Below are 24,188 nucleotides of genomic sequence, written 5' to 3' on the forward strand. Positions count from 1 at the left end.
TGTGTGTGTGTGTGTGTGTGTGTGTGTGTGTGTGTGTGTGTGTGTGTATGTCACTGTGTGTGTGTGTGTATGTGTGTCTATGTCACTCTGTGTGTGTGCGTGTGCGCCCCAGTTCGTGCATGCGTTGGTAAGTCGTGTGCGTATTGTTGTGCGTATTGTTGCGCGTATCCTTGCGTATGCATGGGAATGTTTTTGGTTGGCGCAAGCGTGTATCCGTTCTCGAACGTTTGAGTGTACTGAATGTTACTCGCAAACCTTTCGGAATAATGCTAAATTCCTTTATTTAAAGAAATATGTGATATGAATGCTGTTTTTATATGTTATACTCTTACTTTCTCCCAAGCGCAAGACAAATTCTTCTATGAAAATTGAAGCCAATAAAATTTGAGTTGAGTTGAGTTGAGTTGATATTCTCATTTACCTCCAGGGTTGACACTCCTATTGACATTAGCGTTTAGTCAAATCAATATTTTAGACTTCTGTTAAAAGAAACATCTTAATGTTGGAGAATTCATTACAAAACGCGAAAAAAAATGATTTAAATATATATGCCATCCCAAACACACCTTAAACAAAATCTTCGCATCCGGATATCATGGGTATCATTTCCAATCAATGCACCCGATTACCTTTCTAAGTCGGAACAGCCTCATAATCTTTCAGTCAAACAACTTGAGAAATACGTACCTAGTTAAAAGTATTGTTTTCGCTTTATTTGGGGAAGGAACTCAATATACATTTACTCTGGTGACTTATAAAACAAAGGGCAAATTTGAGTTTCAAAATTTTGCTTGCATTGAAATTTCCTTGTAAAAATAATTAAGAACTCCAAAGGTGACTATCGCGCGATCGTGAGCACACACACACACACACACACACACACACATTCACACGCACCACACACACACACACACACACACACACACACACATAAACACACACACACACGCACACACACACACACACACACACAAACACGCACACACACACACAAGGTTGTTCTTCATAAGGTAATACAAATCCTTGCAAAAAAACTCAAACAGACTGCGATTTAAATAAAAATTATCGCCCGACAAAACAAGTACAAGCAATTACAAACAATATTTAATTCTGCCGCTACCCGGAACACCGACACAGAAATAAACATACTCAGCAGAAACAACAGCAACAGTTCACAATCAGGGTCCGCCTGCTATTGAAATATGAGCTTGATTTTTAACCACAGTTATTTTCTACCCCGCAAAGCACAAAGCCGTGTCAGGTACAACAGCATCTCGCGCGACAAACGTACCCGGTAATGTACCCAGTAAACACACTCTTAGGCCCCCCAAAAAAATAGGTCTGTTTACGGTAACCCGACCGACCCTAGTTTTTTCGCGCGACCCTAGACTTTTTTTTTGGCATTTGGGAAAAAAAAAAATCTTGTTTTTTTTGCAAAATAACGTAAAAATATGGTTTTTTGGAAAAAAAACAACAAAAAAAAAAACAATCCCGACCTACCGACCCTATTTTTTGGGCCTATGTTACCGTAAACAGACCTATTTTTTTTTGGCCTTATCAGTACATTCAGGAACTAAACCTGGTCTCTCTGTGTCGAAAAGGGGAATTTTGTGCTGAGCAGGATATTATATAGAGACGGCGAACAATACTAAAGAAGGGTGCAATATCCTTTCAAACTTTGAAAGGCATACTGGCCCAGTTCTGTTGTTGTTTGTGCAATTGTGAACGCGAGGGGAAGTTCCGTTCGGTAATGAATAATGACATGCATTTTTCCAGTTCAAGGATAGCGTGAAATCAAATCTAAACAGAATGGAAATAAAAATTTTAAAAGCTAGAGAAGAATTTTACGTACAGGACATCTGCAGACTTGTGAATTTTCAGTAAAAAAAAAAAAATTCTTAAAACAGGTTGTGGTATTATATTCACACTCCTTCTTTTACACATCTCACTCATGCACTCACATCCACGCACGCACGCACGCACACACGCACACGCGTTTCACTGCATTCATGGAATCAAAAAGACAACCTTGCACACACGCCGCATGGCCCACTGCTAACTTAACTTCATTAAAATGTTACTGTTACTAAAAAGTGTACAGAATGCGACGCCACACACAATCTAGCGGTCTGTCTTCGTCTCTAACGTCAGTGACATGCCTTACAGATGCATCTACCTATCAGAATGACTCATGATGTAAGGTGCACTTTAAGATTTTCTTTTGCTCCCACTTTTTCACTCTGTTTCTCTCTTTTCCTTTTTTTTCCCCTTGAGAAAAGATGACAGAAGAAAAACAAATTGACACCGATGCGATCTCCACTCGTGTTATTTTGTTCATGTGTGTGTGTGTGTGTGTGTGTGTGTGTGTGTGTGTGTGTGTGTGTGTGTGTGTGTGTGTGTGTGTGTGAGTGTGTGTGTGTGTTTGTGTGTGTGTGTGTGTGAGAGAGGGGGGGGGGTAGGCAGACAGGCAGACAGGCAGAATGACTTACAGAAAGACACACAGAGAAGTGGTATTGGCGACAATCGTGGTCAATCAGAAAAACACAACCCATGTTCCTTTCATACGATAAATGCAATTCTCCATACCACGTGAGTTTGAAGTACGACACGATACGATGGTGAAATTAAGTTAACACCCAATCAAGATGTTAACATTAACGCCCGCTCGAGCTCCCAAATGCAGATCCCTGTAACACCCGCTATGCACAATGATGCCGTAACCTATGACACATATATATATATATATATATCTGTTTCCATTTCTACTGTCTTCCTGCGATGCTTGAGCATTTATACTTACTAAAAACTTGCAGTTATGAGTATAGTTACTTTGCTAGGTTTTTTCAAGTTTGAAATTGACGGCGTTAACATCCATACAATGGGGATAATTGGATTAAACAGATTAGGCTAATAAGGATGAATAGGACACTGTAGCATATTATTATAGTAGCGTGTCATTTTTCGAACTGCCCACATGCCCGACTGACGTCAGTCACACACCATAATTAAAACTGTGGCGTGAAAATGGTAACCCCAGGTTTTGGCGCTGGTAAACCGTCATTAGTTAATTCCCTCTTGGGCGAGGGCTGGATGAAAAAAGATCGTTGCTGTATCTACTCCATTACCCTCGAAAAATAAAGTTGGTTCGTTCGTTCGTTCGTTCATGTTGTAAACATCACTTACCTCTCTTTTAGCTTGCCTTTCTCGGCAATTTCTTGTGACGTCATAGGTTCTGGTGACGCCATGATGACGTCAAATATGCCCAGCTCGTGCCCCAATGCTAGGCCCAGTGCCAGAGTACCCTCCGTCCCGCTGCTCATCAGACGCGTCATCCACCCCGAAGCCATCGTGGATCCCTACAACGCACAAAATGCAAATGAAATGGCAGAGAAACAAGAAAAGGTACTTACCGACGGTGTGTTTATCACGTACGTGTGTGTGTGTGTGTGTGTGTGTGTGTGTGTGTGTGTGTGTGTGTGTGTGTGTGTGTGTGTGTGTGTGTGTGTGTGTGTGTGTGTGTGTCTTTTACCTCACCCTAAAGAGGGATTAATCTAAATTGCTCAAAGAATCAACAAGGAGTAAAGAAAACAACTGTTACATTTTTATAGGTAAACTGAAGTAAGAACACATTATACATGTACATACAATACATTTCATAGACGAAAAAATGCGAGTTCATTTAATGGGAATACAATATTTTAGACTAGATTGCACTCAGTGACGCAACAATTAAAACACTATGCACATAGACATACATTTTATTCAAAAATGAATCCAACAAAATTGTTTAAGAGCACCGCTAATGTAATTAGTTGTTGATTTTAACGTCCCTTCAACTGACGAGAGAGAGAGAGAGAGAGAGAGAGAGAGAGAGAGAGAGAGAGAGAGAGAGAGAGAGAGAGAGAGAGAGAGAGAGAGAGACACACACACACACACACACACACACCGTGCACACACAAGAAAGACTTGACCCTAGATTGACCACGCGACACACAGAGTGTACTCTCGCTAAGTAAATCGGTGAACGGCGACAACTTCGTTCATGTGGGTCAGTATTCACACCCCCCCCCCCCCCCCCCCCCCGAAGTTCAGCGCGGTTTGCTGGATTTAGGGCGCGCTATCTTGGTCAAATCACCGCAGAGCAACAGGACAGAAATGGGCGATTTTTACTTATGATGATTTATATTGACGATTGCTTAGTTGGTTTGGTCAATTCAGACGTGGGTTGGTTCATTGACTTGTTGATGGAGTGAGTGAGTGAGCAACTGTATCCTTCGCGGATTATGACTTTATTCAGTTATTCTGCAGAAAAACAGAAATGCTGGAGAACAACTGTTTGTTTCTGCAGCATTTCTGCATAATGTCATCTTTCGCGAGAGCAACGTTTTTTTCTGCAGTAAAACAGTTTTACTGCAGTAAAATTGATATCAAGAATGCTGCAGTAAAACGGTGATTTTGTTTTACTGGAGAAAAACTGTTTACAAAACTGTTTACACTTTTTCTGCAGCATTTTGTACTGGCTCATTATAATGTTGGAGCACGCGAGCCCCCCTCTGTCGAGAGAATGATGGACTCATCCAGAATTACCAATAGTTGTGCGTGACACGAATGTATTTTGTCTGTCTGACTTCCTTTCCGCCGGAAGTTCAAAGTTTCAAATTAATATAATGCCCTTATGCTACACGCCTTCTGATTGGTACACTGCGGAACAAACTATTATACTATCCCAGGGGGCGACAAATACAAACGCTACTTTACAAGGTCGTTCGTTTTTCTCCAGAAAAACTGTCACAGACTATTCTGAAGAAAAACTTGAGTTAATCGCAATAATGCTGCAGAAAACCAAGTAAACATTATGCTTCAGAAAAACTGTTTTACTGCAGTAAAAAACGTTGCTTCGGCGAAAGATGACATCATGCAGAAATGCTGCAGAAAAGACAGTTTTTCTCCAGCATTTCGGTTTTTCTCCAGAATAACTGAATAATGTCATAATCCGCCAAAAGCCAGTACAAAATGCTGCAGAAAAAATGTAAACAGGTTTTCTGCAGTAAAACAACAGCACCGTTTTACTGCAGCATTCTTGATTTCAATTTTACTGCAGTAAAATGTTTTGCTGCAGAAAAAAAACGCTGCTTCGGCGAAAGATGACATTATGCAGAAATGCTGCAGAAAAGAACGGGTTTTCTCCAGCATTTGTCTTTTCTGCAGAATAACTGAATAAAGTCCTGGGACAGTAGGGGCGACCACCCCCAACCAGGTGCGTTCACAGGTGGCGGATAGTGAGATGGCCTTCAGATAACCTGCAGAGTCTTCGCTGTACTGCAGACTTCATCAGAAGTTCCGGAGTCCCTGTCTGAGCGATCGAGAAGAAGAAGAAGACTGAATAAAGTCATCATCCGCTAAGGATACAACTGAACTTCCTTTATCAATTTTTGTTGTCTATTTCTGTATCTACATTCAATGTTTTTGTTTTTAAATTTAATTATTTGATGTGTTTTGCAGTCTACCTGAAGGCACGAAGTGGCAGCCATAGTCTCTTCACTGAAATTCTACATATATCATTCTTTCTCTTCTGTTTTAAACCATTAATTAAAACAAATCCCCCCTCCCCCCCCCCCCCCCCCCCCCACCCCGCCTCATTTCCAGCCCTCGGGTTCTCTCCCTCACTCTCTGCATCTGTCTCTCTCTCTGGCTCACATGCGTACACACACTCACACACACACACTCACGGCTTACTCACACAAACACTGACACACATATACTCTCTACAACCCTATCTTTTGCTAACACAAGAACACAGACAGGCTATGAGCAAACTACGTATAAGTGCCCATGACTTAGAAATCGAAAAAGGCAGATACACGGGAACACCAAGGGAGGAAAGACTATGCAGAAACTGTGGAGTGGTGGAGGATGAACTTCACTTCCTTGACTGATTCGTGTACAATGTATGCTCATCTCAGGCAACAGTTATTACTGAATACTTCCACCGGCAGTGATGAAATAAGAGTCAGTTCTTTGTTTACTGACAGCGACATCCAAAGGCAATTGGCAAAATATGTGTACGATTGTTTTCAACTACGCAGATGCAATGCGTCTTCCGGCAACTGTCCTCAATAACGGCTTATGCTCATCTTCAGGTCCTCTTTGTTCACCCTGTTCCACTTGGTTTTGTATTTCATGTATGTTATGTTATATTGCTGTTTTTCCTGTACTTATGTATCTTGTATGTGTCAATAGGCTCTGTGCTTTAATGACAATAAATTCTGATTCTGAATCTGATTCTGATATAGGGCCTACACACCACAGAGGGTATCACAATGTAACAGTTGATAAGGGGCTTATCATTTTGAACCCACAAATGTAGAACTTATCAGCGACGACATTCACTTTCATCTATGCACCATACACGTACAATTCCACTCGTGCAAAAAACACGAGTGTACGTGGGAGTTTCAGCCCACGAACGCAGAAGAAGAAGAAGAAGAATCTATGCACACATTTCTTCCCTGGTCCCTCAAAAGGCTCCAGTGTTTTCATTGGCTTAAACTGCTCAGGTCTTCCTATGTTTCAAATTGTCAATAATTATATTTTTGCCATATCAAGCTGCAATACTAATAGACCAGCCAGTCAAAAACGAATTATCGAATCTTTGAATCTTTCTCGGTTTGGACATAGATATAAATAACGATATGGTTTGGATAACTGAAAAGTGTTCGGTCCAAGGGAAGCAACTCATCTAACTCAGCACTGCAGTAGCTGTCACGTGATTGCGACACAGTTACACGTGTTTGTTGTGGTTGGTTATTGACAAAAGTCTGCGACAAAACACGATGGCTTTTAAAGGCATCTACGGTAGCAAGGAGCATAACTCGCACGTAATCGATTAAGTCTTTGAGCGGGGTATCAGTCGATCCAGCTCCAAATCAACCAAAAGATTTTAAGCTGGACACAAAACACGCCAAAGGAGAAAGCAGGAGAGCAGACGACAGCTTTTCAGACAACAAAACACGCGAACTGTTCATGTTCAGACGGCTTCCGAAGCTCGCTTCAGCTAATTTGCTCAGGCCGGCTCTTACGCAACAATTTCTCGAAGGAAATTTGCCTCACCTTTGTGTAAATCTGACGGTCAGTCGGTTCCAGAACCCGTCTGCAGAGGTGCGAGCTAGATCGTGGACAAACTCTGGACAGTCAAGTGCAGCGTTTTCCACATTCGGCGAGATGCACCGACCGGAAGTAAGTGTTGTTACAGGAAGAGTGACTGTGCAATTTGTGTAGGGAAGTTGAGTTTAATTGACCTACATTGGGGTTTACTTAGCCACTTAGGTAGTAGTGTATCATACACGCCAGCAAATCCAGCACCCTATTACTCACGTGACGCTGGTAACGTGACTAGTTATGACGTTACTTTTCAAAGATGGCGGCTGCATGTTGCTGCTTTAGCGACTGTTTGGGCAATGATATTTTGTGTGACTGAGAGTAAGACGTATTTTCATCGGACAAAATGTTAATGTTTCAAACCATGAGTAAACTTTGTGTGGTTTTGTGTGCTTGCATGCTTGCGTGCGAAATTCTGCAATCGTAAACAGTGCATGTTTGAGACTGCGAGGACGTGTACTGCGAGGTGTGTGCGTGTCATGTCACTGCACTGTCACACTGTGTGTTTGAGACTGCGAGGTGTGTGTGTGCGTGTGCGTGTCACTGTATATATATGTTTGAGACTGCCAGGTGTGTGCGCGTCAGTGGGGGGCATACACCACAGGCCAGTCTGTTCATCGTTGAGTTTGAGCGGCACAACTGAAGTTGGTTGTTCCATTCTAAAGATGCAAACCGAAAAAGACAGACACCACTGGAGTCATTTGAGATCAATATTATTATTCAATATTGTAGTAAGTTAGTAACTGTTTTAATATAATAGTAGTAGTAATCAGGTATACCTGTACGAAAGAGGATCTGATAATCATCTTTTAGTTGAATACATGTATTTTATTTTTGCATACATAAAAACAGATCAAAAATGCTGGATAGTATGATTATGAACACTGAAAACATAATCTGATACTTTTAATGTGGTAACTGGTTGTTCATAGTTTGAGCTTAAGCATATGTACGCATACATCTCATCTGAATGATAAAGCCCACAGACTGCAGGGATAATTTTATTCAATTCCTGGTGACTTAATAAATTAATTTCTTTTGAGCTGGGCTTTATTAAACTGAGTATTTCTTTTTTTAAATTTTGGTTGTATGAAGTGATATTTGCTTCGCTGTGTTTGGTTGTTCTTGTTAGGTTCCGGTTCAATGGTTTTGGAAGAGGCAAACTTTTAAAATGGAACCCTCCTTTTAAGAACCCTCCTTTTTTTAGGCAAAAAAAGGGAGAAAATTAGGCCTTAAAAGGGGGAATTCTTAAAAATAAAATGAGGATAAATTTACACAATCATGCAGAGACACATGGGCAGAAGTAAGCTTGAACTTGATCTTGTGTATTGAATTAAATCCATTCAGCTTTATGTGTGTGTGTGTTTGGGAGTGTCTGTATGTGTGACTACTGACCGAGTATGCACATACTGGCTCAAGGTGCTGGTTTTTAATCTGTGTGTCATTTATTGCTGTAATTACTTAGTGTATGGAAGTCTGTCTGTCTGTCAGTTACGCCATTTAGCATCAAGACAAGGTACATCACCATTGATTTTTAGCCAGGCCTGAGTCCAGGATGAACAGATCTATTTTCCAATGTCGTCATCAGCGGAATATACATGTATATATATACATATATACATATGAATTTGAAAGATCTTCTTCTTCTTGGCGTTCGCAGAGGTTACACAATCAGTCCAGCACTGGTGATAAATGTTGTCGTTTTCTCCAACTCCTGTCGACTGCCGTATAGTTTGGTCTGCAAGGGAGTTGGTGACGGCCACACTTCTTTTCGTTCCTCATCTAGTAAGGGACATCGCTGTCATTTGCGTAAGTGCGTGTACCCGTGGTTTGTTAGAATGCGCCGTGCGGCCCGGGTCCTCCGTCTTCAGCATTCGGGGTTTTCTGTCGGGGTTACCTCACCCTTAGCTCATGGCCCGTACGTCCTACCCTGAGAGCACAGGGGGGAGGATTTGCCGGGATCCCACCCGGAGCCAGTTTGGTCCGCGGCCGCAAGCGGCTGATCTCCATATCTGAAGACCGTTCCCCTATCCGCCACCCGGGGACGCGCTGGGTTGGGGGTGGTCGCCCCACTGAAAATCCCACACTGGGTTAAGAAAGATCAGCCTGTCCCAGAATTTGAAAGATGACTACGTTGTTGTTGTCTTTTTTCAGGATGAATGTGGTTCGCCTGGTCTTGTGGTGGCTGTCAGTGTGGATGGTCAGCTTGTTTGGACACAAGGTAGATGTTTAATAAGATTTCCCCACACATAATCCCCCCCCCCCTGCTGTTATATATATATGCATATTGTAAACATTTCAGAAATATGGGAATGTCAGTAGACACTAAGACAGTACAATAAAACCTCTGATGTCCCAAGAACAATGTCCTCTTTTCTCTGACCGACCAACAACGACTTTCATCTCAGTTTACCCATGGCAACTGTGTGTACTGAATCACTGATGCCTAGCTGCCTCAACTCTTGCTCGCGCAACTGTGAGCAGTGGGTGTCTCCGTTAGTGATCAGTAATGTGTGATTCCCAATGAAGAACCCCTCCATTTTACAACCAATTTTTCTTGACATTTTGAAATTGAAGGTCGTAACTGGGAGGTTTTACTGTCACTGTTTACAAAATTCCTACATGTCAGCTATTTGAGAGCTATTTGAGTACATGTTGTAAAAAGAATGACAGAATTTTCTTGTTCTGTGAGTGAGAATTTTTTTGCAAACACATGTGTATTTATTTGTTTCTTGTGTGTGTGTGTGTGTGTGTGTGTGTGTGTGTGTGTGTGTGTGTGTGTGTGTGTGTGTGTGTGTGTGTGTGTGTGTGTGTGAGTGTTTGTGAGTGAGTGAGTGTGTGTGATGTGTGTACGTGTGCGATATGTGTACGTGTGCAACCCCCTTCATGCTGCCATTTTAAACAGACAAAAAAATAACTGCTCTTTTTTGCTCATTCTTCAGGTCTTGCCTCTTGGTTACGCTGATGTTGAGAATCGCTTACCATGCAAGCCGGAATCAGTTATGCGAATCGCCAGCATCAGCAAGTCTATCACCATGGCTGCAGTTGCCAAGGCGATGGAGAATGGTGACCTTGACCTTGACAAGCCTGTGCAAGCCTATGTGCCTCAGTTCCCTGAGAAGACAGTAAATGGGGAAAAGGTCTGTACATTTGTGCAACTGTGGTATTGCAATTTGCATGCATGTGATTGTGATTGCGAATTCTCTTTGACGATAATGACACAATAATACCATGTATCAATGGTCCAAAGGCACATATGTCCTAGTGGAGGATGAATATCAAAACCAATTAATTAGGGTTATAATGTTATTAAACTTAAAGGCACAGTCAGCCTCCCGTAAACCATCGCAGACATTGTCAGGCTTTTACACACAGTACAAACACCCTTTCATTCAAACACTCACCACTTGAGAACATCCTAGGTGCCCACGTAAAGAGCAAGCAATTTTTAAAGAATTTATTTTTGCATGGTTTATCTTACCCCTCCTCAGCCATTGTGAACCCGTGTGATCCAGTTTCCTTTTTTGACTCACATGCGAAGCAAAAGTGAGTCTATGTACTCACCCGAGTCGTCCGTCCGTCCGTCCGTCCGTCCGGCCGGCCGTCCGGAAAACTTTAACGTTGAATATTTCTTGGACACTATTCAGTCTATCAGTACCAAATTTGGCAAGATGGTGTATGATGACAAGGCCCCAAAAAACATACATAGCATCTTGACCTTGCTTCAAGGTCAAGGTCGCAGGGGCCATAAATGTTGTCTAAAAAACAGCTATTTTTCACATTTTTCCCATTTTCTCTGAAGTTTTTGAGATTGAATACCTTACCTATATATGATATATAGGGCAAAGTAAGCCCCATCTTTTGATACCAGTTTGGTTTACCTTGCTTCAAGGTCAAGGTCACAGGAGCTCTTCAAAGTTGGATTGTATACATATTTTGAAGTGACCTTGACCCTGAACTATGGAAGATAACTGTTTCAAACTTAAAAATTATGTGGGGCACATGTTATGCTTTCATCATGAGACACATTTGGTCCCATATGATCAAGGTCAAGGTCACTTTGACCCTTATGAAATGTGACCAAAATAAGGTAGTGAACCACTAAAAGTGACCATATCTCATGGTAGAAAGAGCCAATAAGCACCATTGTACTTCCTATGTCTTGAATTAACAGCTTTGTGTTGCATGACCTTGGATGACCTTGACCTTGGGTCAAGGTCACATGTATTTTGGTAGGAAAAATGTGTAAAGCAGAAGGTCAAGCATGTGAGTCATATGGGCTTTGCCCTTCTTGTTTCACAATTTAGTCGTCAGTTTGTGATTTCAATGCGACTCGCTGTAAGCTTATCTGCAATAGCACGTTATTGTGTACCTCTGAATCTAAAACGCAAGAAACGGCTGCAAGTCACACAAACTAGAGCGGTGGCGGTTGACCGTTCAGAGGAACTGGCGCTATGCAGAACCATCGTCTGCTACGAGAAAGACGTTTTGCGTGACAGGTTTCCGGGCTTTTCTTTTTTCAAGCTTTCAAAACTTTGAATTGTACTGATCCTGTCTTGATGAAAAAGAATTCTTTTATGATTTAAGAATGTGTGTGTAACAAGCTGTCAATAGGATTGTTTAACGTTGGTGATTTGAATAATATCAAGTGTTGACATGAGGCAACATCAGCTGTACCACTGGGATCACGACTTTGTGATTTCAAACAATTGCAGACGGTGATAATATAAGTACGTGTACAAGTATGAGGTATACTGATCAGAATGGTTTCAGGCTGATTGGCTGTTGGATTTGACTGTCAGTGTCAGATATAACCTGTCATTTTAATCATTAAATGCCATATTATAGGACCATATTCATACCTGTCAAGTACTTTTGGCCTCTGACCATAGTAAATGGCATAAGAAACCATAGTTGGGGATCAAAAACCATAGTTAATGCGTGGATCAGGATGTGGTTAAACGCACAAATTCAACTTCTCACGCATACACACTAAACCAATCAGATTGTTTTTCGCAAACTAAAAGTAAAACACATAAATTCCTTTCTACACAAACTGCTCTTTATTTACCACTACATGTAGTACATTTACACTGCACTCTTGTTCGTTCATTTTTTTTCTCACTTGTCACTTGTCACTTGTCACTTGTGTTCTTTGTTGTACATATTCATCTGTGCAAATCTTTGCTTTGTCAATCATGCTGCCAGTCACCTTAAAATCATGGCAGCATGCATCAGAGTTAATTTTGACCTGCAAGAAGGCAGTCAGTGTGTCAGCTCCCAGACTGTGATCCAGCACTTAAAGGTGTTGCAGGGTTTCACTGCCAAATGGAAATTTATTCAACATTTTCCTCACACAGGCCACGTAGAACTGGCGCACATCATGCCAGAACTTCTGTTGTGTTGCTTGTGCAAGCTCCTCCTCAAAAACAAATGAACGGCAGTCCATGCCAGCAAAACAAAAACAAAAAAATGGTGAAAATGCGTATGGTTTGAGGTATACGACGTAGGACCCCCAAAAAAAAGAAAACCCGTAAGAATTACGCAGAATGCGTAGGACTTGACAGGTATGCATATTGAAGTGTTTTACTTTTTTAAAACTTTTTTTTTAATATTCCTTGATCTAATGCAGCTCCCTGTTTTACATGACACATGCACCTGTAAAACTGTGAATACAGGTAACAGGTATCAAAACGAAGGACACTGCCAAAGATAACGCATCATTATTCACTGTAACTTCGATTTTTGCTTGCAGGTAAAGGTGACCACAAGACAGCTGGTGCCACTGTCAGGCATTCGTTACTACAACAAAGATGACTTCAAAACGAAGGTCACTGCCAAAGATGATATTACATCATCGTTCACCTGATTCACTGAACAGACTTCGGTTTCAGGTAACAGTTACCACAAGGCAACTGGTGTCACACCTGTCAGGCGTTCGTCACTACAGCAAAGATTACTTCAAAACAAAGGACGCTGCCAAAGATAACGCATCATCTGCCACCACTACAGCCCCCTCAGCTCCAGCAGCGGAGAAGAAGAATCCCTCCAAAACGCTGGCAGTAACGGGAGAGTTTTTGCTGGAGGAGTACTACATCAAAGACAAACTGGACTCCACTGAGTCGGCCCTCGCTCTGTTTAAAGATGACCCTCTTGTGCATAAGCCAGGTACGGTCTGCCTTGTGTTTGAGCTTGAAGTGTTGGTTTCTCTGAAGAAGAAACTTGTTGTTTCTTAGTGTCTGTCTCTGTCTGTCCATCGTTCTCAGTTGCTAATGAAAGATGAAACACCCGACTACGTTCTCATCAACTAATTTCGGAGGTGCACTCGCCCTATCGCAAAAAGAAAAAAATGACAAAAGTTCGCTTGCATTTATTTTATAGAATTCTCGCGACCTGGCGAAAAAAATGTCGATGCACCTCTAGCCCTATGTATCTGCTAGTGGTACCGGTCAGTATTGTCCACAACCAACCACTCAAAACGACGTACTTTGCCGTAACCTGACCCTGGGGTCCGGAGCCAAATCGCCGACCGGATTTTTGAGTGGGTGTGGTTTGCAGCGAGAGTTATCTTTTCCTAGCTTGCCCCATGCTACTGGGAGAGGATTTACTACGTCCTCTTGCGAGACTTGCACGGATCGAACTTGCCAACTTCCACTCTCTCACTCAAATATGTGATAAAAATATAAGAAGAGTGGTTGGAACTAGTTTTGAACTCCCAATATTTACTTGGGGGGAGATCTAACCCAAGGCCTGCCGTGGGCTCGTGTCTCGAGACCCCGTTGAAGAATAAAACAAGAACCAGGAAAGACTTGGCCAATTGAAACTAATTAATAATATAAAATAATTTCACAAAACAGAACAAACGTAGAAAACAATTACAACACAAACTCGCGTCTGCTTTCACCACCACGACACACAATAAATGTTGTCACTTTGTACTTTATTTCTTAATATAATGGCAGCTAATACACATACGTACAGACAAGACGAGTTCTCAGAGGATTGGTGGGCTTCAGCCTGAGCGTACAATATCTCTGTCAGGCGACAAAAGGGTTAATCCCATGCTAGATCATTCTCATACATCTACAGGGCACTCACCGACCCCAATACTAGCAGATCACACAACCATCCTTTTATCAAAAAAATCAATACACTGTCCTCTTCACAATGCCAATTATTACAAACACCCCTACCATGGACAATGTCATCACAACTTCCGGTTAAAGTTTGGATTACACTATACGGGGAGAGCACACTTGACGTTCACAACAGTCACAAATAATGATTACCGAGAGAACCCCGTAAGACAATAAAACTAGATCTAAAATAAAAAAAATAAAACCTAAAACTAAACTATGAAACTGAAACCTAAAACTGAAACCTGAACCTAAAACTGAAACCTGAACCTAAACTGAAACCTGAACCTAAAACCCCTTAGGAAAGAGTAGTCTACAAACGACGTCTGCTCCCTGTAAACACAAAAGCACACACACCCAGGGTACATTACTGCCTGTTTCACAGTGGGTATGTACATCAAGGTATTACAACCTCTTACCTGCCTTCTCTGTGTTAGAACATAATTTTCTTCACTCCCTTTCACCAAGTTTAAATGGCGATTTTATCATCAAATCTTCACAATGTCTGTCGTAATTCTTTCAATGCAACTCATTAACAAAGCTAACACTACATTAATAACACATTAATGCCATCTTGTTCTTCACTGAATTCAACTATAAGCAAAGGAAAGGATGTACGAACCTCTTCTCATGCCTTTTCTCTCGGTCACGCTACCTCTGGCCGAACATGAAAACCGCGGCATCCTCCTCCATCTGCAATTATTACGGAACTATCAATAGCGACTAAATTAACGATTTTGATTTCCTGTCGTATCCAAGATGTTGTCATCTCAGGTTACTGGCTGACTTCACTATGAAATTAATACTTTTCCCGGAAATCTACCACAATTTATGTTTTATCATAGTACACTTTCTTCTAATACTGTGTACAACACGGTTTAACAACATAGTCTCGGCTGTCACATCACGCTTCCACTTCAACTCTTAATCAACCCTGTGACGTCACCTCGCCATATGCAAGTTCAAAGCAATACATGCCGCCTCCTAATTACACAATCAAAATCTGTCCAAACATACATTACCCACCAGTTTCTGACATTAAGCGTCCTGATTCCCCACCATAATCTATTATTTATACTATATATTAACAAACCATCACACAACTCCAAACTTTCAAACCCTCAATCTTTCCCTTTTTGATCCCACAACGTCAAAAATAGACTGTCTTTCACAACTCAACTAAAAGTTCAATTTTCTGATCAATCGTTTTCAAAACCATTCCTTATAACTACCAACATAATATTCTCCCAAAATATCATCCTATTTTACCAATATACCTGTGATTAATTATCAATTTTCATCAAAAATATGATTTGCACCGGCGCCATCCACAAACAGGCTTTTCTCACAACAAGCACCACGCGAGTTTGTGGCGGGGATATAGCTCAGTTGGTAGCGCGCTGGATTTGTATTCAGTTGGCCGCTGTCAGCGTGAGTTCGATCCCAGGTTCGGCGGAAATTTATTTCACAGAGTCAACTTTGTGTGCAGACTCTCTTCGGTGTCCGAACCACCCCCCCCCGTGTATACTACATTGGGTGTGCACGTTAAAGATCCCACGATTGACAAAAGGGTCTTTCCTGGCAAAATTGCTTAGGCACAGTTAATAATTGTCTACCATACCCGTGTGACTTGGAATAAGGCCGTGAAAGGTAAATATGCGCCGACATGGCTGCAATCTACTGGCCGTATAAAATTTCATCTCACACGGCATCACTGCAGAGCGCCTAGAACTGTACCCACGGAATATGCGCGATATAAGCTTCATTGATTGATTGATTGACTTCAAATCCAACAAATTTTCATCCTTAATCTCACCATCGATCATACAAATATAAAATCAAAATTACCTCCACGTCTGGCATCACAATCTACCACATTAGATCACCGGATTCTGCCAAGAATCTCAATTTCTTTCCCGATTCTTTTCTCAATACTACGCCAGCATGTCTTCTCGACTTCTCAGTCAGGCGGAAAAGGAACATCTTCGCGCGCGTCTCCAATCACATGACCCAAAAATACTCTCCTGCCAAAAACCTAAATCCTTCAGTACTCGTGATTCAAACCACTTTCCAACTCACAAATCCTTTGTGAACTCATACCCTGTCAATCAAAATAAAATCTTAATAACACAAAAACGTATTTTGTTGTCAAAACATAATTTGCAACAAATCTACATTTTAACCTCAGCAACGCAAAGGGAAACAAACCCGCGGTCCAATCCCTTTTTGACTAACGTAGTTGTTTCCCCTACACCACAAATCCCTCGCACTTGGTTACACTTACATGCTCAAAATATCTTTTTTTTTCATTGGGTGAACTGCTTACATACGTGCAAATGTATCTTTTTAAGTTCTAGGTGTGTGTGTGTGTGTGTTTGGTTGCTATTGTCGTGGGTTAGGGTTTGTTGATTGAATCTGCTCTGTACCCTCATAAATGTGGGTGAAATCAACCTTGATCTACTTTCTAAAAATCAATTTCAGCTGTTTGTGCTTATTTGTGCTGACAGGTGCAACTGTGGATGCTGCTCTCTCATGGGAACACTCCGTGAAAGCAGGTGCTGCCATGAACTACCAGAGATGGCAGCACTTATCACCGAAGATGAGGTTGGCTGTGTCACAGACCACCCAGGCTTTGCACCAGTCTGCCTGAACCCCTATGTGCTCTACACGTGCTATAGGTGGTTCAATCAGCAGCACCGACGAACCATTACGGACATCAATGAGTAAGTTGATCTCATTTCTATGCTTTTTCAATATTCAATGCCTTTGATTTGATGTACACATCATGTACGAGAAATAGATTTGCAAAAAGCTTAGTAGAGATACAAGGGAAGTTGAATTTCAGGCCCTATTTAGCACTTAAAGTGTTTCAAGAGTATTTTGGTGATAAAAACAGTGATGTTAAAGTCCTTTGTGATGAGGTGTGTACACACTTGAACACTTTCTAGACCTACGCACACGGAATTCTTTTTTTTTTTCAAGGCATATATTCAATCATCTATTGATTATGCGTCCACAGTGTGGGACTCTGCAAGTGCAAACACTTTGAAACACTTGTGCTCTTTACATAGACGAGCTGTTAAATTAATTCTTTTAAAAAATGCATCTCTCTCTACGTCTGATTATAAAAACCTATAACAAAGGTGTAATGATGCGTAGAATTATGTCAGGGAATGCACCTACATTCATTGCCTCAAATTTCAAACTGAATAATTCAAGAAAACTAAACAAATTAATTACCCCAACCCCTAGAATTGACCTTTACAAATCAAGTCTTTCTTATTCTGGCGCCTTATTGTGGAACTCCATTCCTGATTTAATTAAAATGCAATTCAGTGAAACTTCCTTCACGGAACTCTACATGCTGTTTCTCTTGGAAACAAGTAAATAATTCTGTGATAATATTCATCATTGTTTGATTTTCATAATGCATTTTGAAATGTCTTTAATTTTTTGACATAATAATGATATAAATACCCCCCGCGGGTTAGGGGGAGTCCCATATTGGTTGGGACGAGAAAGAATTTACTTGATGCTCCCCAGCATATCATAAGAGGCGACTAACGGATTCTGTTTCTCCTTTTACCCTTGTTAAGTGTTTCTTGTATAGAATATAGTCAATTTTTGTAAAGATTTTAGTCAAGCAGTATGTAAGAAATGTTAAGTCCTTTGTACTGCAAACTTGCATTCTCCCAGTACTACGTTGCAAGCCCCTGGAGCAAAGTTTTGATTAGTGCTTTTGTGAACAAGAAACAATTGACAATTGGCTCTTTCCCATCTTCCCCCTTCCCCCATCGCGATATAACCTTCTTTGTTGAAAACGGCGTTAAACGCATACATGACCAAAAGCGCACACAAAAAATCCTGTAACCCATGTCAGAGTTCAGTGGGTTATTAAAACACGAAAATATCCAGCATGCTTCCCCCGAAAGTGGCGTATGCTGCCTAAATGGAAGGGTAAAAATGGTCATACACTTAAAATCCCACTCGTGCAAATAACATGTTAATGTGGGAGTTTCAGCCCCATTGATGAAGAAGAAGAATCTGTCTTTAAAAAGTATATTTTGTCAGTATATTTTTCAGACTCCAAGTTTCTGTACACAACTCACGGCTGGACGCTGATAGCTGCCGTGCTAGAGGGTGCTACCAAGCGGAAGTTTCCCGACCTCATTCGCCTCCTCATCAGTGACCTTGGCCTTGACAGCACCTACCTGGATGAGAACGAACCTCTCATCTACAACCGCTCCAGGTAAGCAAGGGGAGATTGTGGTCGTGCTTGTTTCAGCAAAGGCCCTTATTGCATCATAATTCATATGCTAATCGGAGGGTTGGCCTTTTGTTTTATTTGTTCACTGTTGTCATTTAATTTCGGTGCACCACGAAATAAAGGAAAATACACATGTGGGCTTTTGAGGTGCTCAACCAAAATCATAGTGCCAGCTAGCGATTGACCTCTGAGCGAACAATGTTTTTGTTGTTTTCCACTTGTTATTCTTGTCTGCTTTTACATCCACAATGACAGACCGGCACGGTTGGCCTAGTGGTAAGGCGTCCGCCCCGTGATCGGGAGGTCGTGGCTTCGAACCCCGGCCGGGTCATACCTAAGACTTTAAAATTGGCAATCTAGTGGCTGCTCCGCCTGGCGTCCGGCATTATGGGGTTAGTGCTAGAACTGGTTGGTCCGGTGTCAGAATAATGCGACTAGTGGGTGAGACACGAAGCCTGTGCTGCGACTTCTGTCTTGTGTGTGGCGCACGTTATATGTCAAAGCAGCACCGCCCTGATATGGCCCTTCGTGGTCGGCTGGGCGTTAAGCAAACAAACAAATCCACAATGACATAGCTGGTGCTTGGCAACCTTTTGATATGTAAACATGGAATACAGTGGACCCTCTCTTTTATGACCCCCACTTTCTTCTTCTGCGTTCGTGGGCTGAAACTCCCACGTACACTCGTGTGTTTTACATGAGTGGAATTTTTCTTGTATGACCGTTTTTTACCCCGCCATTTAGGCAGCCATACGCCTTTTTTCGGAGGAAGCATGCTGGGTATTTTTGTCTTTCTGTAACCCACCGAACTCGGACATGGATTACAGGATCTTTTTCGTGCGCACTTGGTCTTGTGCTTGCGTGTACACACGGGGGGGTGTTCGGACACCGAGGAGAGTCTGCGCACAAAGTTGACTCTGAGAAATAAATCTCTCGCCGAACGTGGGGACGAACTCACGCTGACAGCGGCCAACTGGATACAAATCCAGTGCGCTACCGACTGAGCTACATCCCCGCCCAGACCCCCAATTTAAGACTTCCTCCCTTTAAGACCTTGCTTTTCTCAGACTTTCTGTTCATGAACTCACCCCCCGCGGGTTAGGGGGAAGAATTTACCCGATGCTCCCCAGCATGTCGTAAGAGGCGACTAACGGATTCTGTTTCTCCTTTTACCCTTGTTAAGTGTTTCTTGTATAGAATATAGTCAATTTTTGTAAAGATTTTAGTCAAGCAGTATGTAAGAAATGTTAAGTCCTTTGTACTGGAAACTTGCATTCTCCCAGTAAGGTAATATATTATAGTACGTTGCAAGCCCCTGGAGCAATTTTTTTATTAGTGCTTTGTGAACAAGAAACAATTGACAAGTGGCTCTATCCCATCTCCCCCCCCCCCCCCCCCCCCCCCCCCTTACCCCGTCACGATATAACCTTCGTGGTTGAAAACGACGTTAAACACCAAATAACGAAAGAAAAGAAAAGAAAGTTCATGAACTCTGTAAATTTACCTCCATTTTAAGACCTGATTTTCTCAGATTTGTGGAGGTCTTCCAAGGGATGTGCCATTGTAGTACGAAGGGGGTTCCTGGGGTGGGAGTTGTTTGCAAGGGGTTGGAATGCTCCCTCCTTATTTGCACATTTTTCATTCTTTTTTTCCTCAGTTTTGTTCTCACTTGAGTGGTGTGTGTTATTGTGTGTGCGTGAATGCATGCATGCCTGTGTGTCCATGTGTGTGTCCGCGTGCATGCCTGTGTGTCCATGTGTGTGTCCGCGTGCATGCCTGTGTGTCCATGTGTGTGTCCACGTGCATGCCTGTGTGTCCATGTGTGTGTCCGCGTGCATGCCTGAGTGTCCATGTGTGTGTCCGCGTGCATGCCTGTGTGTCCATGTGTGTGTCCGCGTGCATGCCTGAGTGTCCATGTGAGTGTCCGCGTGCATGCCTGTGTGTCCATGTGTGTGTCCGCGTGCATGCCTGAGTGTCCATGTGTGTGTCCGCGTGCATGCCTGTGTGTCCATGTGTGTGTCCGCGTGCATGCCTGAGTGTCCATGTGTGTGTCCGCGTGCATGCCTGTGTGTCCATGTGTGTGTCCGCGTGCATGCCTGTGTGTCCATGTGTGTCCGCATGCATGCCTGTGTGTCCATGTGTGTGTCCGCGTGCATGCCTGTGTGTCCATGTGTGTGCGTGCATGCCTGTGTGTCCATGTGTGTGCGTGCATGCCTGTGTGTCCATGTGTGTGTCCACGTGCATGCCTGTGTGTCCATGTGAGTGTCCGCGTGCATGCCTGTGTGTCCATGTGAGTGTCCGCGTGCATGCCTGTGTGTCCATGTGAGTGTCCGCATGCATGCCTGTGTGTCCATGTGTGTGTCTGCATGCATGCCTGTGTGTCCATGTGTGTGTCCGCGTGCATGCCTGTGTGTCCATGTGTGTGTCCGGCCGCGTGCATGCCTGTGTGTCCATGTGTGTGTCCGGCCGCGTGCATGCCTGCTGTTGACGTTGCTGTCAGACTGTTGGCCTTCCTAATATCTAAAATTGTGATCGACTCATTTATTAACCTTATTTCTCAGATAATTAAAAAAAAAATTTCAGATTCTACGTCAGGAACAAGAACCACCACCTGGAGAACGCGCCCTATGTGGACTGCGCTTACAAGTACGCTGGGGGCGGGATGTTGTCAACGGTTACCGACCTGGTCCACTTTGGCAACGCCATGCTCTACAGCTACCAGTACAGAGAGGCTCATGGCAGTCAAACCGCACAGAAACAAGGTACATTAAAAACCTCGCAGTTGTGACCTTCAAAAGTTAAATTGTCTGGAGAAATTGATCGTAAAATGGAGGGGTCTTTATTGGGAATCGCACGTCTTGGGCGCCAGCCCCTCAACCTGAACGCGATTACAATTCCGGGTCATTTCATTAGAAGGGATGTAATGAGATCAAAGTCGTTTTTGGCTCTTTGTTGGTGTGTTAGTCTGAACGTGAGTGCAAGAAAACAGCAAAACTTGTCGAAGCTGAAGAATGTGCTTTCATGACAGTATGCAAGGTCTGAAACTTCTGCCTTGCATTTTTTTTCTAAGCTAGTTATGCAAATTTTAAAATCCGAAGTAATCAACCAGTAACTGGAAAAGTAGCAGAATACTAGCTATTGCAAATCATTCCCCTGTAAAACATAGTATTGTTGCCTAAATGGCAAGGGGTGAGGTGGGGGGGGGGGGGGGGGGTGCGGGGGGACGAGCATACAAATTAAAGCCCTGGGAATTACAGCCCAAGAACACAGAAGAGCAAGAAATAATAATCAAATTACTCGAGTTCATGCTCTGCAGAGCAACATTAACAGGATTGTGCATTGTGTTTCAGACAGCAAAACCGCTCCTCCCAAAGACATAAACACCACTCCACAACCCAGGAATGCTGTGACACCTACATCGGGCATGCATCAGCCTAGCAGCGACCTTGGCTCTGCACATCACTCTTGCAACCTGCCTGGCTACCTGAAGCCTGCCACCATGCAGCAAATCTGGCGGCCAGTGGAAAAAACGCAACACAGCAAAGACAACTTGTACGCCATGGGGTGGGAAGTAATGCCAGAAAAACGCAAATTCGGTTTTGGCCGAAGTCAGCCGTTTTATGTGTACCACACGTGAGCTGCCATTGGTGCTTCGAGCGTGCTGCTGATTCTTCCCACCTCTAACAGTGGAGAGGTTGGCAAGGGAGATGATTCTGTTCTGACTCCTCTGAAAGGTGTGACCGTGGCGATCATTACAAACTTGATCAAAGTCAGTCTCACTAAGACAGCTTTGAATGTTGCCAAAGTCTTTGATCAGGTGTCCTTGGACTGATTTGGTTGGGTCAGCATACTGAATTCAAAGCTCGGGAGTTTGTTTGTTCGTTCATGGGCTGAAACTCCCACCGCTTTTACGTGTATGACCGTTTTTACCCTGCCATTTAGGCAGCCGTACGCCGCTTTCGGAGGAAGCATGCTGGGTATTTTCGTGTTTCTATAACCCACCGAACTCTGACATGGATTACAGGATCTTTTTTGTGCGCACTTGGTCTTGTGCTTGCGTGTACACACGGGGGTGTTCGGACACCGAGGAGAGTCTGCACATAAAGTTGACTCTGAGAAATAAATCTCTCGCCGAACGTGGGGACGAACTCACGCTGACAGCGGCCAATTGGATACAAATCCAGCGCGCTACCGACTGAGCTTCATCCCCGCCCAAAGCTCGGGAGTAAGACCTCATTGAATGTTTGAACACTAAACTGCCTGGATGGTTCATACATCACACGAAGCAGGCATGGGAATTCTTCTCGGATCCTGAGATTTCTGAGAAAAGCTACTCATTTCAGAGAGGACTGGGTGGCCGAGTGAAAACGCACTTGCGCTCGGAAGCGAGAGGTTGCGAGTTCGACCCTGGGTCAGGGCGTTAGCAATTTTCTCCCCCCTTTCCTAACCTAAATCCCTGAGCTTAGAACTGTACCCACGGAATACGCGCAATATAAGCCTCATATTGATTGATTGATTGAGAGAACAAAATTCAGGGGTGGGACTCTCTTGTGATGAAAAAAGAGGAAATCCTTTTTTTCTAGGGGGATTCGGGGGCATGCTCCCCCGAAAAATGTTTAAATGATACATTAAAATCTGTGCAATCTGGTGCATTCGCAGACTAAAATTCAACTCGTTTGGATCAGGTAAAAAAGACATTCTCCTCACTCCCCCACCCCAAGAAAAAACCACCCAACCAAACAAAAAACCCACTTTCACACAACAATGGTAACATTGTAATGGTGCATACTAACGTAATGAACCATGTATCCATAATCCAATATTGGCAATAGTATGATCCAAGTGACGCCCCAATGCATTGAAGCTCAAAATGACTATTAGTTATCAGGAGTTTTCAGTCAGCACAATTTAACTCTCAAGCCTCCAGTGTTCTGTTCCATCTTCACTTCTCTCCATATCATTCAGTCAACAAGTTATAAATACTGTGATGAAATGGGACACGGAAAAATAGATTATTTCAGCGGAATTCGTAAGTTGTGTCCGCGGAAAATTCCTCTTCCAAGAAAAAAAAATCAAGAGAAAAAAGTCGAAAAAGACAATCTGCCTGGTGTGACCAATGCAGACCTGTTTAACCTTACTATTTTGGAGTAATTTATTACTATTTTTTTAGGATTTTGGGAGAAAAAACCCAACTCCATTGGAGTCCACACTACGATTTGATTTTCAAATGTGCTTCAAATTAGGTTTGTGTTGCTAATGCTGGCGTTTGTAACCACTGGGTTACTATTTTGGTCATCAGATTACTATTTTTGACTTGACCATTACTCTTGTCAAGTTTTGCGGGTAAACGGGTCTGCCAATGTCCTCCATAAAACCATCCCTTCAATCTGTGAGATTCCACCCGCATGAGCCTACAAGTGGCAAACGCAAAGTGAACGATTGTAATGTGGAACGCAGTTCAGTAGGGATTAAAATGATCGTTGGTTACTAGCAAAACCACACATGTATTACATTTGGTGAGTTTTTTTGCTTTGTAAAATTCATCAAACATACTCTCAGAATGCGCCAGATTGCACAGATTTTTATCTAGATTTCAACAAAATTCCGGGGAGTCATGCCCCCGGACC

The 24,188-nt window shown here is 42.7% G+C and overlaps 2 protein-coding genes and 1 long non-coding RNA gene across 5 annotated transcripts in view; 1 reads left to right on the forward strand and 2 right to left on the reverse strand.

The window, feature by feature from the left end:
- Positions 1–10,158, reverse strand: part of LOC138952003 (S-adenosylmethionine-dependent methyltransferase Rv2258c-like) — a 63,344-nt gene extending 53,186 nt beyond the window's left edge. The window contains exons 1-2 of one of the 2 annotated variants that reach the window (XM_070323580.1): positions 10,141–10,158; positions 3,184–3,356 (exon numbers count right to left, since the gene is read on the reverse strand). In XM_070323580.1, the coding sequence (XP_070179681.1) occupies positions 3,184–3,356; positions 10,141–10,143 (176 nt within the window). In that variant the 5' untranslated portion in view covers positions 10,144–10,158. Of the gene's footprint in view, positions 1–3,183; positions 3,357–7,110; positions 7,247–10,140 lie in introns of those variants that run through there. The other variant, XM_070323581.1, reaches the window with a different exon arrangement.
- LOC138952013 (uncharacterized) overlaps positions 1–24,188 on the reverse strand; it is a 259,836-nt gene that overhangs the window by 194,433 nt on the left and 41,215 nt on the right. The window lies entirely within an intron of this gene.
- On the forward strand, positions 7,098–22,341 carry LOC138952002 (serine beta-lactamase-like protein LACTB, mitochondrial). 2 transcript variants are annotated; one of them, XM_070323579.1, is made up of 7 exons: positions 7,098–7,236; positions 9,313–9,379; positions 10,101–10,298; positions 13,053–13,326; positions 18,378–18,543; positions 21,145–21,323; positions 21,912–22,327. In XM_070323579.1, the coding sequence occupies exons 2-7, from the start codon at positions 9,314–9,316 to the stop codon at positions 22,196–22,198; spliced, it is 1,170 nt and encodes a 389-aa protein (XP_070179680.1). In that variant the 5' UTR covers positions 7,098–7,236; position 9,313; the 3' UTR covers positions 22,199–22,327. The 2 variants fall into 2 exon arrangements, with proteins under 2 accessions (XP_070179680.1, XP_070179679.1); XM_070323578.1 differs by lacking the exon at positions 7,098–7,236 and adding an exon at positions 7,398–7,479 and having other exon boundaries at positions 21,912–22,341.

Source organism: Littorina saxatilis, linkage group LG17 (genome assembly GCF_037325665.1).
Source record: "Littorina saxatilis isolate snail1 linkage group LG17, US_GU_Lsax_2.0, whole genome shotgun sequence".
Classification (NCBI taxonomy): Eukaryota; Metazoa; Mollusca; class Gastropoda; order Littorinimorpha; family Littorinidae; genus Littorina; species Littorina saxatilis.

Coding starts and splice junctions, on each gene's coding strand:
- LOC138952002 (XM_070323579.1), top strand. CDS start 9,314: ATGAATGTGGTTCGCCTGGTCTTGTGGTGGCTGTCAGTGTGGATGGTC. Junction 9,380..10,100: donor TCAGCTTGTTTGGACACAAG/GTAGATGTTTAA, acceptor CTCATTCTTCAG/GTCTTGCCTCTTGGTTACGC. Junction 18,544..21,144: donor CTCATCTACAACCGCTCCAG/GTAAGCAAGGGG, acceptor AAAAAATTTCAG/ATTCTACGTCAGGAACAAGA.